General features: G+C 44.0%; 1 protein-coding gene across 1 annotated transcript; it reads right to left on the bottom strand.

Moving 5' to 3' along the window:
* Positions 1–375: 375 nt before the first annotated feature.
* LOC142558453 (putative serine carboxypeptidase CPVL) lies at positions 376–18,695 on the bottom strand. The gene is made up of 5 exons (XM_075670586.1): positions 18,430–18,695; positions 12,028–12,211; positions 8,595–8,925; positions 5,790–6,472; positions 376–411 (listed from the first exon to the last, which is right to left on the bottom strand). Exons 1-5 carry the CDS (start codon positions 18,627–18,629, stop codon positions 376–378), a joined length of 1,434 nt encoding a protein of 477 aa, XP_075526701.1. The 5' UTR covers positions 18,630–18,695.
* Between the last annotated feature and the right edge of the window lie 307 nt (positions 18,696–19,002).

The following is a 19,002-nucleotide window of genomic DNA, read 5'->3' as shown; positions in this document are numbered from 1 at the left end:
CTGCTTTTTATTACAAAAACGTTTAAGCATATTAGTAAATCACAGTGCATTAATGTGCGGTACCACTTTTCTAGCAGGTACATAAAATGTCAATAAATGTCAATGAGTTGGTTTACTTTCGTAGTAAATATATTGTAGTTTTCTTGAATATCTCGAAGGTCATAGTTCTGGAGATAAATGTCCAGGAATTCACTCAATTTTTCATTGATAAGGTCAATGGGGTATAAATAACTTCAATTAGGTGCCATGAAAAAGCATGAATATATGATAGTAAGAAGTGTGCGCCAAGGCGAAATAAGAGAGAAACAAGTGCTGATGTACAGGTGAACTTGTTCAAAAAACAATATTCGACAGTCAATAGAGAGAGATTTTATTTCAGGGAAAGTGGTCAGGTTGAAGTGGCCTCCGTATCTGCACAGGAGGAAGAGAAGTGAAAGAGGGTAAGGGGGAGTGATGATGAGTACAAATTAGGGAAAGGGTAGATTTACCACCGTGCAACACTGCTGATGGCGCGAGCTCGAACTCATTTTTGGGGAGTGTTCCAGGATATCCGTGTATTGAACTTGTTGCACATTTTGGTAAGTGACCACTGGCCGAACGGGAGGCCCATAACACGAAGGTTAAGCTGGGGGTAAACTTCGAATTTCATATTCAAATGTTTAAAACGTAAAACTTCACATGCTTTGATGAAATAGCCGCTTGACCGATTATAATATAATCTCATACATTTGAGAAATAGAGAAAAATTCTAGTAGCTCTAGGAAGCCGAATTTTGATTGACAATGTGTAATTCACAAGCCTTTCTGAAAATTGGTAAGTTATAGCGAATCGGAGTACGAAGTTTGCAAACCTTTAAATCTGCGTCACAAACAAATATCGCAGTTCTGTAAACTGTATTCGTCAAATACGTAAAACGGACAAATTTGGTGTATGAATTTGCAGCTGACGTGACATCGTTACGTAGCTTACGACGGTTTTTCAAGAGTCCTACTCCAAAATAAGCGGCATCTTTCGGAGTGATATAAAACAAATAAGTTTTGTCCGCTTTAAACGAAATTTCTAAGCAGTTCACAGAAGTGTGATATCGTTTCTTTATTGCTGAGTAAGAGTTGTAAATTTAATGGTTAAGTTTATAAAATTTTGCAGAGTTCTCGAATTGTTTTTAATAAATCTACGGCGCAAATGAAAAAAAAATCTGCTGGCTACAGTCTCTAGATCATACCTTCTCTTAAATGCCATAAACCTAATAAAATTCGGACCATTGGCTGCGGAGAAGCAAGACTTCTTCGCTGTGTACCTTTAAGAATTTTTTCCCCAATGTGTAAAACATCAATTAATGCCGTTCAATACACCGTTGCGAGCAGTTTGTTTCATTGACGTTGTCTGTCAGCTGCTCCACAGCCAGCAGTACTGCACGCGCATATAGTTGGGACTGCCGTATCGTTGTTGCTGATGAAAAACTGACTCCGTCAGGTGTCCTTATCATTCTCGCTGTATTGCCTCCCGTATAGCGTGTCACACCTACAGGTCACGCAGAAGAGAAAAGAAATTTCGGACGAATTGTGAGTGCATTCAGGCAGGAATTTATATCCTAAAGTGTTTAATATTTTAATGCGCCATAAGTGTTCATCAGTTGTTTAATTAAATATTTTCTAAAGGCATTTATAAGACACACGCATGTCTCACATTGTAGTTCGTTCATAGAGCTATGTGAGTCTAATCTTTCTTCCCTTGTGATTTGCACAGTTTGCTTGATTCGTTTAAAAGGGTACCCTTTCTATCCTTTCTTGCAGCGCTGTGACCTCATTATGCTCTTGTATGTGTGGTATGACCTTAAACCATACATGTAGACTTTGAAGTTGTCTGTGAGGCTTCGCCCAGCAAGGCCTAGTATAGGACCGTTGAGAGAATTGGGACATGCTTGGCAGAATTCGAGAGATGTTGGATGTTTCTTGTAAGAAACTAGCGATTGAACCTTATTAGATGCAGTACATACATTGCATAATCGCCTTTCACGCATTGCCGTCGCAATTGTTTTTGTGGTTGTTGCTGTCGACTTTAGCATATGGGACGTGCCTGCGAGGGGGGATTGGCCAATGTCCGTAATGGGACTATATTAGAACTCCTTCCTTCCCGTTAACTTAGTGGTCCGTACTACCTATAAGTAACTAATAATGATTATGAATTCGTAATATTTGAACTGCATTGACCCTCCGCTTTTCTTCACTCTTGTTCTCCTCCATCACGCTATCTTTAAGATGACAGTGCCTTACGCGTCAGGACATCTTGTTTTTATTCCCAACAAATACTTTGTCTCGTTAAAGGCAGGAATTCTCAGTGTCTTTTGAAAATGTGACTTATGAATAAGGGCGGTCTGATGTACAATTTCTAAGTGTTGAGACATAATAAGGATGAGATAGAACACATAATAAAGAAGAAAAAACCCTTTAATAAATTACCTTTGTTTTGGAGCAGATAGAATTGCTTTTCCATCGCAGTTATCACGCTTCTTTTGATGACACATCAGAGAACCTGCAATAAGTGAGGAGTGCTAGAAACTGTTTTTAATGCATGGAATTTGGGAGATGTTGGCACCTTTAGACCGGGCGGACTGGTCCTTTTCACGTAGATATATAAAAAATGAAATCGGAAGCCGATGCTGAACAATATAAAGACCACAAGAACAGTAAAAGTGAGCCAGAGAATCGGGTTATTTTGTTCTCTAAAAATAATTAACAACAGAAACAAAATAGACCACACTGCAACGTAATTATGTCACGTAAATATAGAAACTACAATTCGTAAAACAGGCCGCAGACCACCACAGGCCACCAGAGCTTAAACTCAGCTCACATTCATGCAGAAAGACAGTTTGCAACAGAGGTCACAAAAGTCACACTGGAAAGAAAGTCAGCTCTTATGGTTACACTAAATAGAGTAAAACATGAAGCGAGGTCACTGAAATTCACAATAAGTTTGGCACATAAAGTAATAAAAACTGCAATAAGAACACGTCACAATATTGCCCCCTTCCAGAAATATCTGGAGGTCTGCTAGCACTCGTCCTTGTACGCCTGTGATTTTTTTAACGCCTATTTGAAGCCATGGGCCTATTACCTTTTAAAGCTTACGGGCCTATGGTCTATTGCCAAGACAGTGCGCATTAAATGGCGCATTTAAATACCATGACGTGGGCATTCTAGTAACACATGATGCATCCATTCATCTGGTTGACTAGAAAAGGTTTGTGGTCTAGCAGTGGGATAAATCTTGTGCAGAAGGTAGTTTGTAAATGCTGTAGCAAGCATTAGGCGATAAACTACTGTTTAGAAAGGTGTACTATTCTTTAATATGCGTGAGATATGATTTTCGAAGCAAGGGTTAATAGTAAGTATTACCGAAAATTTTCATTTTTGATAAAGGCATGTTTGTCTGCAATAACGGGCTGAAGTTCTTGCGGAAATATTGCTCCAAGGCACCTTCTCACACAGTAAGTCAGGTTTTTACCTTGCCCTGATGTCCTTGTTGTGGGTCCTCTTCAGAGGCAACATTGTTAGAAACTCTGTTATGTGAAGTTCTTTCACGGCTTCTGTAAGCACCTTTAGAGTTTCAGAAACGAAACCCGAGTACTATGAACCGATGACATAATCAAGAGATGATAGCGCCACCTGATAATGCCTTTCTTCATTCTTTTACTGTATTTGTTTTGTACCTTAGCACTGATAAGACAAGAAGTTAGGCTGCAGTCGATGTCGCGTGAAATAGCTTATACACCTGCTTATGGTTTCATTCTAGAAGGACATGTGCGGAAGTAGGCCAATTACCTTGATAAGAACCATTTGTATCCATTTGAGTGTAGCCTGGGAATCTGAAATACATCCGGCGGCATGCCAGTTGTGCTTCAAACATGAACATGTCTCTTGTGCGAATTATTCTTTCACCAAAAAGCAAAAATTTGGGTCCATGGTCGCCGTATAGGATATGAAACATCTGCGCCGTAAAATTAGTGATTTGGCAATATATTTTCGCATGTCAGAATAACGATATTATTGGGAGTCCTGTCTCTGTCATCAAGTGCTATAGCTAGTGAATGTCTGTCAGTGTGCGCCGAAATGCGAAAAAGATGTCTGCGTGTTTCTACCATCCTCATAATAATGGATGGAGGGAGGCGTGCTTCTGCAAATTACTAAAAACTGTATGAAAGTTACCCGAAGAACATCCAAACATACTTGAATGCTCCTGGGTATTAACCGCTGAAGCCGTACCTAAGATGCGCCGGAGAGGCCGCGTATAACTGGCGAGGAATGTGCTATTTTTGTTTTATAAGCTTGTTATGGTACCTCTAGCATTGCTGAAGGTGAACATCCCCGTCTCGTACTTGCTATTTAATATTGAATACACTTTTTCATGTGCTTTATTGTGACGATTTCAAAAGAGTTGTCGGTCGAGTATAACACCAAACAATCTGTGTTGTTTTGCTATGACCGAAGGCTGTCCTTCGCGGCGAAGCTTAAAGTATTTCAGGTGTCGTCTGATGAATGGTAGCGCAGATGTTTTAATGTGGGAAAGGAATGGTCTCATTCCTTCTTCCTGAGAAATTAATCCACAGTGCTATTGTCGTCCTGTAACGTTGACTGAACAAGGCTGATGCGTGAAGTGGGAGCCGAACTAGAGAGGTCACCTGCGTATAAAAAGTAATGTAGTCCAGATAGTGGCCTTCGTAGTAAGTGGACCTTCACACATTTAAAAAGAAACGGACCCGGCACACTGCTTTCCGGGACTCCTTGGCTGAGATTATGGTGAAAACTTTTCCTCTTCTTCGATGAATAAAAAAATTCGGCAGAACACATCTCAAGATCACGGTCTACGGCAATGTGTTTAGCATTGAATCAATATAGCGACACGACGTATTGCCACCGTTGAAACGAGTTAGGTATGAGACGTGTTCTGTCGCCGGACCTGTCTTTCGCGCTTCCCTAAAAACACCCAGCGCCATCTAGCGGTGCCGCCGCGAAGCGTGCACGTGGCTTCCGACATGCACGGCGTGCCAGTGCGCACGAACGCCTATAGCAACGCGTCATCTGGCAGCCGAGCTCCTCTGACGTGCTTCTTTCTGGGCACGCTGCGCCGTCTAGTGGCGCAGACGAAAATTACGCACGTGCTCTCCGAGAAGCGAAGCGTAATGCGCTGGTGCGTGTGAACGCTGGGAATTGTTCCCTCGCTTGCCGCAGACTCAGTGACACATATACAGGCACCCAAGTTGGCGAGATGTATATTGGAGAGTTGCACATCGCAAGTGCATTTATGGCACAGCTCACTAACGCGCTGACGTGAAAGACGTTCGCTGAAAAGCGACACATACCCAGTGCATTTCTGGCGAAAATGAAGACGAAAAAAGAAGACGATGACGATAGCAGCGGCTGCTTTATTAAACCAGAATCGTTTTTGGGCCTTTTAATTTTCTTGCTTACCAAAAACTAAGGAGGCCTGCAATGTCGTTTTTCTGCAGCAATAATTATTCGCCTGAAAGTCACGTATCTATTTAAAGAAACCCTTTTAGGTTTGCAATTCGACTTGGCGTGCTTTGCAGTTTTCGGAGAGCTGGAACCAACTCACATTGTCTTATGCTGAAAAAATGGCCGCATGACACTGCTAGCGTTGCGTGCGCGTTGTGCTAACGTCGGACTTGAACTAATAAAATTCTTTATCAGATAATTAGCTTCATCTGGTTTGTCTACAGCAGCGTAGTGACCCGCTCCAAGTATCACTGCCTCGGTGAAATTGCGCACCCGAACTATGTAGCCACTTATTCCATCGGAACCTCCGTGTGTCTTCCAGACATCTCGAGGTGCACTTCGGTATTCTGAAGCACCAGTCCAGTTCAAGCTACGGATGTAGGCTCGCAGATTGCTTGAAGGAAACAGCGTGTCCACTTGGCCCGCGTAGTACAGCACCTTACTCGTATTCAGGAGCAGCTCTACTTCTGCGCTAATGTCTGTGACGTAGTCAGGGGCTAGGCTGGCCAAGAGAACTTTGTTGTTCCGTTGAAACTCGACGTTGAACCCGACGTGAATCGCTTCTCTGAATCCTGTCGTGTTGACGTACTGATAGTATTTACGCATGTTTGCCGGCATCTCGGAGTACAGAGCGCTCGCTTGGTTGTTGTACAGGGTGAGGTTTTGAAACAAGGTAGGGTTGGTGTCATCAGTGAATATTGTATGTCGTAAAAGTAGCAAGGCTTCCGGCACCTTGCCGTCTGCCAAGAGGCTCCTCATGATGGAAAACTGCTTCTCGAAAACATCGCGACCTTTCTGAGTGACCATTGAAGCATGATAAAGAAACTCGCTGGAGTCCGCTATGTTCACGATAGGTCCCAGGAAACCGTCTCCGGCAACTGCTCCTCGAAATTTGAGAGGCACGTGTTTGCCTTCTGCAGTGAGCAGTTGGTAAGCGATTCCAACGCCATACCTTGCTGTAAAAGAATTATTGAACGATTAGTTCTGAACCTTTCATTACAAGACTGTTCTCCTACCTTGCAATCTTATACAGAAACATCTTGATTAATTTTCCATGCTCTATTCATTAACTGCGACATAGATCTGCCTTCGAGCAGCCGCTGCTGCTCTTCGGCCTCTGTTTGCCGCAGGCGACCCCTGTCAAGTAACGCGGATTCGACTCACTGGCCTAAACGAACATTGGTGAATTCAAGCTTCCTTCCTGAAGAATTCTAAGGAATTTTGTTGCAGTAGGTTTTAGTACGTCGGATATCAGCATTCTCGCAAAGTAAGTCGACCAAATTTACATCTGCTTTGTTGGTTTTATGCAGAAGCGTTTTGATAGAACATTTGCCTCAGTTTATCAGGAGAGAAGGATCATTGTGCAATTCCGTTAGCGCCATCGGTACTGATGCCTGCATGTCGACGTAAAACGGTGATGTTTCCATGTCAGCGTGAAATGTAAGGACAGGGCAATGCGCTGGGTTTAACTTACGCTTCGAACGCTGGGCCATTTGGCCACCGCATCATGCGCGACGCTATTAATAAAGGTAATTCAGTTATTCAATTAATTTCAACAAATTGACACACACAAGTTACCATACCAGTAAGAACAAGTATTTAAAGACACTTGACTGTATTTTCGAGCAAAGATTATGCCGTAACGCATACCGTCACAATGGTTTTTATCTAATCAGAACACAGATTACGCAGGGCCACATGTGGAATGGTACAGTGAACAGTCTAGAGGAGCTGCAGCTATGAATGCATGTTTCAGAAAAGGGGCATACGAATAGTGTCTAAGTTCAATAGTATTCCAACATCGTCTCGAACGTTAATACGGAACTGTCACCGATGCTTGCCTCGCCGCCTTTATCTCACTTATCTCTCTCTTAATCTGCAGTACGGGCCTCCGGCACATTCTAGTACATTTTTGCAATACATATTTGGAATAAAATCTGTCACGGCGAAGTTACAGGAGGGGCGCTCATTGCGCACAAAGCGTTGTTTCTGTTAAGTTCTTCCTCCTGTCCTGTTTCTCCGTGTATTCACTTATTGCTAAAATTCTAATGCATATTGCATTACCACAGCTGCTCCTGTCAAGTATAGGAATAGGTGTTCAAAGTTATTTCCTTTTACGTGCTTGTGCATTTTCCATGTATGCATCAAGCAGCCGACTGTCACAAAGGTGCTGTATTCGTAAACGAATGTGCCTTTGCCTTGCTTGCATACAGCGCTCCAGACCTGCGTCCTAAATTATGAACGACCATGAGGTTACACGCTGAGCTCAATACCCTCGGTTGCATTTCACGTCGCGGTGGCTGCATTGTAATCAAACTCAAACGGGAAAACACCAACTCACTATGATTACGCGGCAGGTTAGATAGCCACAGCTGATCTCATATAAACCAATGTGCCGCACCGTGCATTTTGCGATAGGATATACGTCTAGGGTATATGCGTAAAATCCCATCAGTAGCTACTGTTGAACTTCATTACGACAATTCGTGTGCTTATTTCAGAATGTTTATCAAATAGGGTGAGGAAAGAAAAGAAAAACACTCGAATTTTCGCCCGAAGGGCGAAGCATCGATTGCGATAGCAAATTAGAATACAGCTATACGAAGTAAGCATATTAGTTTTATGGGCCGTATAAACTTGAACACATTCGCTTACGAACTAAATTAACAAGCACGGTGTCGCGCGCGCACATGTAAACATGAACACATTTCGTTCAATGACCGCCGAAACTCGCTGTCAGAACGCTGGAGTGAGTAAGCGCGGCCGCAGCAGCGATCGAATTGACCTTCGTGCTGCCAAAGCGCAATTTGGGTTCTTGAGTATATGCGCAAGCTGCTCGTGCCCCTACTTTTAAGCTCTCTATTACATGTGCGACCTGTGTTGAGCTATTCGACTAGGCAGCGACGCCGAGCAGCAGCAGCGGTCAGACTAATCGGGGGGAACTCGCGAAGAAGATTTACCGTTAAAAAGGAAACTCACTTCTACAGAATGAAGCAATGCGATTCTCAACCAGTGCACTGTGAATACACATTCAAGAACGTGCAGATAATAAGCGCGGTACTTGACGGCAATGCCCACCTCCATACGATTCTCCGGCGACGTAAAAATCTCGCTCCTCGTATTCCGGGAAGAGCACCAAGAACTGTCTCAGGAATTCTATTACCACTGCGCCGATGTCCCCGAGGTTTCGCGAGTAAACCGAGCGGTCTTTCGTGAAGCTGTAGCCAGCCCCGACGGGAACGTCGAGGTAGATGACGCTCACGTCTTTTTGCAATGTTTCGAGCCGCTTGTGTAGCCTTCCGTCGGCGCCGATGGCGAGGGGTCCGATCTCGAGAAATTCGCCGAATAAGGAGGACAGACCTGGACCGCCTTGTGTCCAAAGCATCAGTGGTGCATCCAATGGGTTTTCCTGGAATATTTTTGCTCTTTGTAAGACATCAAAGTGCAGCGCAAATTTGTACAGGGAAATTATTACGTTGAATTTACGTTTTCTGTTTATAGTAAACCTGTTTACTTTCTGTTTATAGCTTATAGTGATTGTTAGGCGATGTGAGGCATTTGCACGGCTGCCACAGCGAAAGAAACTAATAAGTGACATTTACAGGCGCATACAGGGAGTATCGGTAGGGTCATCTAGCCTGCTACTCAGGGCCAGCAAAAGAAAGGCGTTAAAGAGGGTACTCTGTGAGTAGTTACGATAAAGGGGACGTGATTGAATACAATCACTTTCCATTTGAACTTAAGATATTTGCTAGTTAATGAAGACATCTGATCTCTGCTGCTCAACAATGGCACGGATTGCTGAAAGGGACAGGTTTTAGAATCGGTAACGCAATACAGTTGCCCCTTGCGCTTGATATAGTACAGCATCCTTATATATAAGGACGTAAGGGCGATACTGGAATTTTCGTATTCCTTTCTTGTAAGTTTTCTGACCGAGTGTCCTCGGGTATCTTTTGCATTATGATTGATTGCATTATGTATGAATGCGTCATTAGATAAGACAACCTTATCATCAGGAGTAGCGGGCTCGTCTTGCGGCCAGATAAACCTCTAGCATCTCATTAAAGAATGTAATCTGTTTACCTCTGCAGGGATACAGAATAACGTAAGTTTTTAACCATTTTTTAATCTAGTAGCCAGCAAGTTATTTTAGCGACGTGACAGTACCGTTTAGCGTAACATTGTCGGAGATCAGGCTAGTTGGTATTCGAAGATAAAACTTCTTGGCACCGAAACAATGGAAAATACAGAGGGGGGAAACGATATACACTAGCGCTATCTTTTAACTAAAGCTTTATTTCTGGTAACCTGCTATTTTTACATAAGAAGAACGCAGGAAAGTTATTTCATTTGCATAAAGCACGAAAAAAAAAGGGCACCAGCCGTAAGCTATATCGATAGACACCCCCCTACAATTAAAGTGCCAAAAACAGCAACCGTCACAATTTTGCGACATATTAGAGACTTCGAATTTAAGAAAGTTGATTCGAAAGCGGCTTGCTAGACCCGACTTCATTATTCAGAAATTGCAAGTTGGTGGCTGAAATTGTCTCTGTGGTGCGTGGGCTCTGTGCCTCAAAGATACAACAGTGGCCTTTAGTCACCGAGGGTATAAACCGCGGTTGATCGCACTGAGAGAAACATAGATTCACATAATCGCGCAAAGATTGTGTTTCTATATTCTTCATAAATATCGTTATAGTGCGTCACACTGCTGCGGATTGTAGAATTTTACTAAGTATGTTTGATTGGTGGAATTCGCAAGCGGAGAAATAAATTAAGTTACCAAAGTTATTGCAGTAAAGATAATGATGAGATCTGGAATGCCACAGCTGAAAAACGAGACAGCAAATGTAGCTCGTCGTTATCTTGTAAGCTTCCTGACTTTGATTTTAGGTGGGCATACGTTTGACTGCGCCTGGGCTGAAGTTCTCCTGAATCTGAACGCACCGCATCTGTTTCACCAGGCTTTCGGTCAAATCAATGCAATACAGTTTTCAGGCTGATGAAGGGACGGGAACACAGTAATTAGCTTGCATAAGTCACGCCATTTTCAGTGCGACATTAATGTCCTGATCAAGCGTATTTCGCAGAATTGGGGTCTCGTTTTACGAATCCTGAACACTAGAAAATTAGCAGGCATCTCCTTGACTAAGCTGACTTTTTGTGCTGAAAAAAAAAAGTATCTGTTGTTTCTTGTTACGTGTGCTGAATTCGTCGCGTTAAATTCTAAACGTAAACTAAGAATTTCCGCTGTGGTCATGTGTTGTTTGTACGTTAGTGCAAACTGAAAGCCCTCTAGACCCTACTGGTAAATAACTGTTTATTCCTCGCCGGCGCAGGAAATATACCGAAATTCTTCACGTTCGTCTAGATACTTAAATGGCAGGTCCGCCTTTGTTACACTGCTCCAAAGGAGCTACGTCGTTTAATTTTAATTGACAGCTTTAGCCACTTTTTTGTCTCAGTTTGGGGTCAAGCCCAAGAAAAATATTTGCTACCATCTTCCCAAGTTTATAAGAATGAGAAGTACTTTTCCTCTCAGTTTATGATGCTATCAAAGAAAAAAAAAGTTCGTTTCAAATGACCCTATTGCCAGCCGCAACTGAGGCAGCCACTGTCTTATACCATATTTACAAACAGAAAGAATGTAAGGTATGCGCGAGGCAGTAATAGATCTCGGAAGGGATCAGATATGCGTTGGCAGTAATACAAATTAGCGAAAAGCCTCCTTTGCAGCACTCAGTGAAATGCTGCAGCCAGTTTTGTGAGTATAATAGAACTGCGCAACACCTAATAATGCTAGGTGACATAAAGTGTAATTGGTTTAATATTGGGGCGAAGGTGCTAGTGGTCACCACTTAAGCGTGTTCAAATTCTTGAGGCTATAGTCCTGTATCGTGTCCCTTACTGTTATGTAGTGCATCGCAGTCAGAGCCAGGGACAAAGAGCATTGTCCTCTTCAAATGACCCAGCGCCGATTTGGCGCCAAAGAAGAGGAGGAAGACTGTCGTTGCAGTCTACACGTTGGGCTTGCGTAATATTAATAAGTTAGCGTCTCTGGTACATGGCAGCAGTGACAATAAGGTCTGTTATTGCGATTGTTCAGGTGCGCATAGGCCCGGGTGAATGCGACACCAAGCCGTATCGTGTACAGTGATTTTCTGCCGCAGCGTCCGAATTTCGATCGCATGCAAAACTACATTTTGATGTTGAATTTGTTCAGCTGCCAGTGTAAAGCCTGGTTGGACAAGTTGATGTAATGTGAAGGTCCGTAATACATACGCGAGCACGAACATATTATCGCGCGCAAAGAAAGACAATGCCCACTACGTTGCTATCATGAAAGGCATCTCTGGCTTTGATGAGATTACGTTTGCCTTTAACAACGCAGTGCTCAAGTAGCAACGTAAATTTTATCTCGTAACTCTTGCTGTGCGATGCCTACAGGCAAGGTATGCGGCCAAATAAAGCTTGGGGCCATCTATAAATTGATATAAACTTTTACCTGCGCCTGTACGTAAAGAAAGAACAGGTTGCTTCCAGCTGTCTTGTTCACAGTGATGAAACCAGAATGAGCTGTGGCATTTGCCTCTTTTGCGAACAAGCCCACTCTGCTTTTGGTCCTTGCTTCGTCGTACCTGTTCTGCTCGATTAAGGGCGTCAAAAACAGTGGTCCTGAATCTGTAGAACTAAAGGAGAATGGCATTCGCTGGTTAATAGGCTAATTAATGGGCTAGTTAATAGTTCTAGTTATTCCGTCGAAGTGAAAGAAATAGAAACACGGGGCTAAACATATTTTGTGATAACAATGCACATAATAAATGTGGCTGTATGCCATTTGAACCACAGCATAACAAAGCAGACCAACTAGAAAAAAAAAGGAGAAAATTCATGCCGCGCGCACGCACTGTCGAAATCTATGCGAAGCAAAACTTAAGTAAAGCGGTTAATTAAATGCTTTGCACCTAACCGCGATGCGTACGATTCGGTGAGGAGAGATGGACGCACAGAACAGTACAACACGTATTAAGCGTCAAATTAGGAATTCTGCACTTCTTGCGTCAGGGTGAGACATGCCAATTCTGGAGGATTGGCCAAGAAAAGGCAAACTGCAGTACTATCTGCAACGTGCATTTCATGAAGCGCTGTTCATTTGTTTCATTACTGTCATTGTAATCGTGCACCAGGTACAATCTCCGTTCCTTTGTTTTTAACTACGAGCTTGGCAGTTGACGTGACATTCACGTGTTAACGGCATTCGATCTTTCTGCGAAACGGATTTAAATTTATTATATTTTATTTTGCTTAAAAATGGGACATATTGGACATTCCACTGGATAATTTTTCTCCAACATTCTTGTTTGATTCTATTCGAGAACTTCAGTATTCCAGCACCCCAATTATTCCTTGCCTCCACAGGTAGATAACCAGACAAACACATGAATGCATGACTACATACATAAACAGATATTCTCTTCTTTGCATCAGCGCAGCCACAGATATGTCACATTGACGCAAAGGGAAGCGCGTGTTATATGCACACGGAGAAATCTTTTATGTGCTGCCGTGCTCAAATATTCGGAGGACTTAAATACCAAATGTCTGAATCGAATGCTCCGATTCGAGATGGCAGTAAGTGTTCGAAACTTCCAAGGTTCACACTCTCTTCATTTCTCTTTTTAAAAAGCTCACGAGGACTGAGAGAGGAAATTAAGCGGAAAGCGGATGCATTTCACTCCACAAATTGGGCGTGGATATCTGGAAACTGTTGCTAGTTTCCGGATTTCAGGATTCCAGTATCAGGATTTTAGGCCATACGTAGACACGACTACGTCATTGTTTCATTTCAGCACAGCAATTGCGATGTGCTATAAGGTAATGAGCAAAATATTTAATGAGGTAAACTCAGGTAATTACCAAATCGAATTTCGCTTGTTTTTTTCGGGAAATGCATCCGCCTTTTCAAGAATGTTAATCTGAAAGACGAAATGAAGCTTTATGCGACATCGGTTTCTTTCTATATATATATATACCCAGAATAAATAGAATACCAGGCAATGTAACCTCCTTGAATGTGATCTCCTTCAGCGTTTTACGACATGTGGCTAGTATTTATTACCATTTTCTTTATTTGCGCTGAGCATTCGCGATGATATTGAATTCGTTTGGTTCGTCACAGCTTTCAGGTGGATTGTATTATCTCCGATGACGTTCACATTAAACATACCGCAAGGCAGTTTCAGGGCTGGATTGCACGGCTATTGTTTTCGCTTGCGACAACTAGCGTCAACGCTGAGGCCGAACTGATTGATAGGAGGCATACAAACTTTGGAATTCTTCGTGAATCTTTCAATTTTAGCAAATCTCAAGCTTTCTTCCGTTCGCCATGATTGATTGTTCTTTCATTCAGTTTCTACATATCTAATGTGCCTACAGAGCGTACAGTACGCTAATTTAGTTTTTCATAAATCATGTCGCATTGTTAAACCTATAACCGATCCCACAAATTTACTGGTAGGTAATGCAGTAGCCGGTCTGGTCGCTCAGCGGCTATGACATTATGCTGTTGAACGGAGTCCTGGTTGCGGCGGCCGCTTTTAATTTACTATGCAACTAAATATAGGTACACAAACGTTTGAGTACTCTGGCTGGGTAGAAATGCAAAAAAAAAAAAAACTCGGCTAGCCAGATTTGTATGTGTGTAAAAAACAGCAGGCAGGCCAAATTATACCGCGTTCGTCCTCTACCACCTCTCTCTTAGTCCTTGTGTTGCTTTGGCGCTGTTAAATCAATCAATCAATCAATCAATCAATCAATCAATCAATCAATCAATCAATCAATCAATCTTGTTTTTTGTAATATATATATATATATACATGCCTACGTCACCCCTAAGTCATAAATGCAGGGGTTTCGTTGAAGCCTAAGGGGGGCATAATATTACAAAAGTAATGCAAGTAGCATCAATCAAGCCTTAAACAGCCATAAATCAGTGTACAACAAGTCACGCAATATTAAGTTTTACTACGTATGTCGCGTTCAGGCCATACTACGTATGACCTGAACTATTTTCTAGCGCTCTTTCCTCGGCCAGTTCAGGTCATACTACGTATGACCTGAACTGGCCGAGGAAATAGCGTTTTCAGGATAAGCAAGACATGTAGACAACTGAAACAGGGTACCTCCAAAGAAATAATGCGTCGCTGTGGGGAGAATATCAAGTGACGGAATCGGTAAGAGCTGCATACTGAATACCGTGAAAGAAACAATCTGTGTGCTCAAAAACACTCAGTTGAGTGAAGGGCTTTCCAGCTGTTCAGATGAGAGTGGGCGACTCGAGAAATGTGCTGCAAACACGAGATGACAGAAGCAGAATAGTGGTTTAATCGCGACATTGCCTTGTTCTAAAAGGGGAAACATTCTCAACGCACGTGATACAACACCCGTAGAGAGTAGGCGGCTGAGAGAAAGGCCCCGTTAAAAAGGAATATTCGGCAATTTTTGACCAATTTATTGAGGAAGCATGCTGTTGATTTATTGGAAGAGTACAAGGCAAATGACAACATGCTGTGCAGCTCATCAGCACGTTAAGGGCACTTCGAACTAATTTGGCAGTACGAAAGGAGAAAAAGCTCGTGATATCCTAGAACGTCCCTTTATTCGAAAACCTTTCTCGAGTAGTACCATAGGGTAATGATCCAGTACTGCTCAATCTAGTACCGTAGGGAATACTCACCTTTTAACAGTGCTGGGGCTTAAAGCTGAACGGAGCGTTAACGAGATAGCGGTCGAGATTAGCAACAGAAGTTTACAGTATTGATACGAGTAGCATACTTAGGATACTTCACGCACTTTCCGGTTTGTTTCAGTGTTCTAACAAAGTTCCTGCCCAGCTTGGGTCTCTGCGTAGTCAATGGTGCAATGGGTGGAGCATCGGGCTACTGTGCTGAGGGAACCGTGCGCAAAACCAATCGATGGACTAACTTGGGTCAATGAGTACGTGAGAGCTGGTTTTCAACGAACCTTTTCCATGCCGATTAAGATCACTTCTCACAACTTCTTTGTTGTCATCTTGGATCACTGGATATATGTGTCGTGCTTCAATGAATCGCTTTCTCGGCAACTCGTGTCAACGGGTATCTGCCGTTTTTCAATGGCAACAAAAAATCAATCCTTGAACATCTTTGTGCTGCTTGGCGGAATAAAACATGTGCCGTATACGGGTGCGACAGGTTCTACAAGCAAACCGAACGATGGCGTTCACTGCTCGAATGATTTCTCGAAGCCGACTTGCCTAATCAGGGACGTCAATGGATGCGGCTGATGATTTCGCGTTGATGAATTCACCGAGTACACGGTGTGGGGTGTCGAAAATACATTTTTTCCGTGGTTAGCGGGAGTTGCGTCCTGCGCTGGTAAGATTAAGCCGTGCGGCGAAGAAGCGTTGTCTTCAAGGCGTTGTTACGTTTCGCCTACGACGCGCGGTTTAGCCGGCGCGGCTGCAACAAAGCGGCAGACATTTTGGCCCGTTCGGCGTCGCCGCTACGCCTCCCCGCCAAGCGCGTCCAGGCATGTTCCGATGCCACGTGTCTTCATGTGCGTGTGTGAGTGTATGTGCATATTGGTGCCCACGCTTGTCGAAGCGCGGCAGCCGGGGAGAGGAGCTCCCAACAACTGTGAAGCGAGGGGGTCTGACAGGCGCCGACACGACAGTGTGAGCCACCTTCTCCTCCCCATTGTGCCCGACCGGCGGCGACACGACAGTGTGAGCCACCTTCTCCTCCCCATTGTGCCCGACCGGCGGCGACACGACAGTATGAGCCACCTTCTCCTCCCCATTGTGCCCGACCGGCGGCAACACGACAGTGTGAGCCACCTTCTCCTCCCCATTGTGCCCGACCGGCGGCGACACGACAGTATGCGTCACCTTATCCCATTGTGCCCGAGCGGCACAGTCACGTGCTCGTCTATAGAGGGGTTCCTTCTTGCCCTCAACTGCGAGAGTATAAAAGCAGCTGCCCCCGGACGCCAAAGGGGGGCTCCGATTTCTTCTGTTGAGTAAAGTGCTCTCCCGTCTCTCTACTTCGGTCAACCTGACCGCCAACTCTTTGCGATGTTAGAATAAACAAGTTGTTTTGTTGTTACCAGTCGACTCATGCTTTGCCGGGACCTTCGGATGCTTCCAGTTGTACCCCAGGCCGCCAGGCCAACGCTACCCTTGGGGCTTGCGACCCAGATGCAACCACGGGCGTCAGCGCCGAGTTCCCAACAACTCGCGCCAGCGGTGCGATTACAACAGCGTTGAGAGGTATCATCGTCTGGCATGAAACAGAGGCATGTCGCGAATGATGAATGCGTTCGAACGGTTGAGGATGCCGATAACGCAGTCAAACTGAGCTCTCTGTGAGGTGACGCGATTTCGCCGGAACAAGGAATTCGATGGCGACGGCCCAAGGAGCAGGGTCCGGAAACCAGAAATCCGGGAGCTTCACGGTGGCGACATCACAAGGTGGTAGTGGTGCGGAGGAGGTGGTGTTGTCCTGTTGATATGGCATGACCTGCGCGCAGGATTGCGTGGATGCTGTAGCTGAATTGAGATGGGTTTAGCTGAGGTGTGGAAGGTTGTATTTCTGGAAACACCCGTGGTCACCACTCGTGTGAAATTGATCGACGAACCAAGTCACGGTACATTGACACAGGGTGTCTTTTTTTCAGCACATATTTCTTTTATAAAAAACCCATGAGTGCAGTGAACGCGGTGTTTTAACGTAGGAATCCCTAGGCAAGGTGGACATACTTTGGCACTGATGACGTAAGCTTCAGAAGAATATAATGCAAAAATCATGAATTCATTTTTTATTTGTACCTTGGGGCCACTGTCTGAATGGTAAATTTGTACGCCGCCGGCCACTTCTGTCAGCATCATCACTCGAGACTTTATATTGCAATAATGAGCTGATAATCGTAAATTCTGACAGCCCTTGTGCGCTCATAAATTGCGCTCATAGATTCTTCGCCCCCATTGTTGCAGGCGTGCTACGGTCTGCCACATTTTGTATCAGAAAGCCAGCTGCAACACGTTGACGAACGACAGCTATTGTGAGACTCCAGAAGCCTGTTGCCTGCCTGAAGTTGTCTCGCAGTAAACTGTTGCTCGTTATGCAAGGATAGCAGGATCGAATGCAAATTTTTTTTGCTCAAGGTAAAATTCGTCATCTTAAAGCTATTGTGAAATTCTCGATTTTATAAAACCTAAAACCATGCTCCCGCTTTTTAGACAGTGTACATGTAATCACAGAAAACCATAACGCAAAATATATGGTGGGATATTCAGAAATTTTTATGAAGACTTCATTCTATGCGAGATTTATTCGCTTTGTTAATAACATGTCTTAGGTCCGACAGTCCGAACCCTGCTTATATTGGCATTTTAGGGTGGCATAGGGCCCTTTTGAAAATGCGCATAGAAGTTGAAGTTATATTTCCATGTAGGTTATATTCTAAGAAACCCTATGGGCATGAGTGTACGGTAACAAAGAGGGATCCATATTTTTACAAAGACTTAACAATTGGCAATCGCTTTACCGTGGTGCTGAGAAAGTCTTTTCCGGACCTTTCTTTGTTCCAGGCTTGTTCAACTACTTATCATCAATGACATAAGTTTAGCGTTAAATATTTCTAGAGGAGGTAAATCAGAGACCTGTTCACGTCGTTGAAGAACGTAAATTCTATTGGGCTATGGAAAAAAGAATCCCATTAAGAAAAGTAAAAAAAAGAAAGCCCAGCTAAGGAAGTGAAGAGATTGGGAGTAAAGATTACGTGACATTCGAACATACACTTGTCGCCCATGACGTCCTCAAAATTCTTCCCACTCGAGAAGTCAAATTTGCGCCGTGCGAATACTTACTCGTCATCTGTGCACCTTCCGCTGTCTGCCCTCGAAATCAAAATTGCCGCAAGGCCTACGGTCGCAAGGACGTGAAACTTCCCCATCGCTGCTTCCGAGAAGTCAGCAACGGACTCGCTTGCTCCGTGTAGTGAGCTCATTCGGAGCCCCCGTTTTCGACGATTTCTTTCGGGCAGGATGCGCTGGTTGCGCTGAAACATGAAGACCAGACGACAGAAGCACCTGTTAGGAGCTCCAACGGAACTCGCCAGAGCCCACGGCCGCTGTTTTTCTCGAGCGGCCGCCTTGTCTTTGATTAATGGAACGCCGACAGGTATACGCTCGCTCGCAGGCAGTTGGCGTCAAGCGCATGTTTATGGGAGAAAGAGTAGCGCGCGATTTGCAGAAGTGAGAGCGAAAGAGAGGAAAGTTTATCACGGCTGAACAGCGTGCCTGAGTCTGTAGCCAACGCAGGGGCCCATTAGGTCGTTCTTGTAACGCCGTGGTGTGTCAGCTCGCGGCTGTGATGAATGGGATGGTGTTCGCCCGAGAAAGCTTCTGGAGCTGCACAGAGGAACATTTCCTACTACCCAC

The sequence above is a fragment of the Dermacentor variabilis genome, chromosome 9 (genome assembly GCF_050947875.1).
Source record: "Dermacentor variabilis isolate Ectoservices chromosome 9, ASM5094787v1, whole genome shotgun sequence".
Taxonomy (NCBI): Eukaryota; Metazoa; Arthropoda; class Arachnida; order Ixodida; family Ixodidae; genus Dermacentor; species Dermacentor variabilis.
This window is presented reverse-complemented; position numbering and strand designations above follow the sequence as displayed.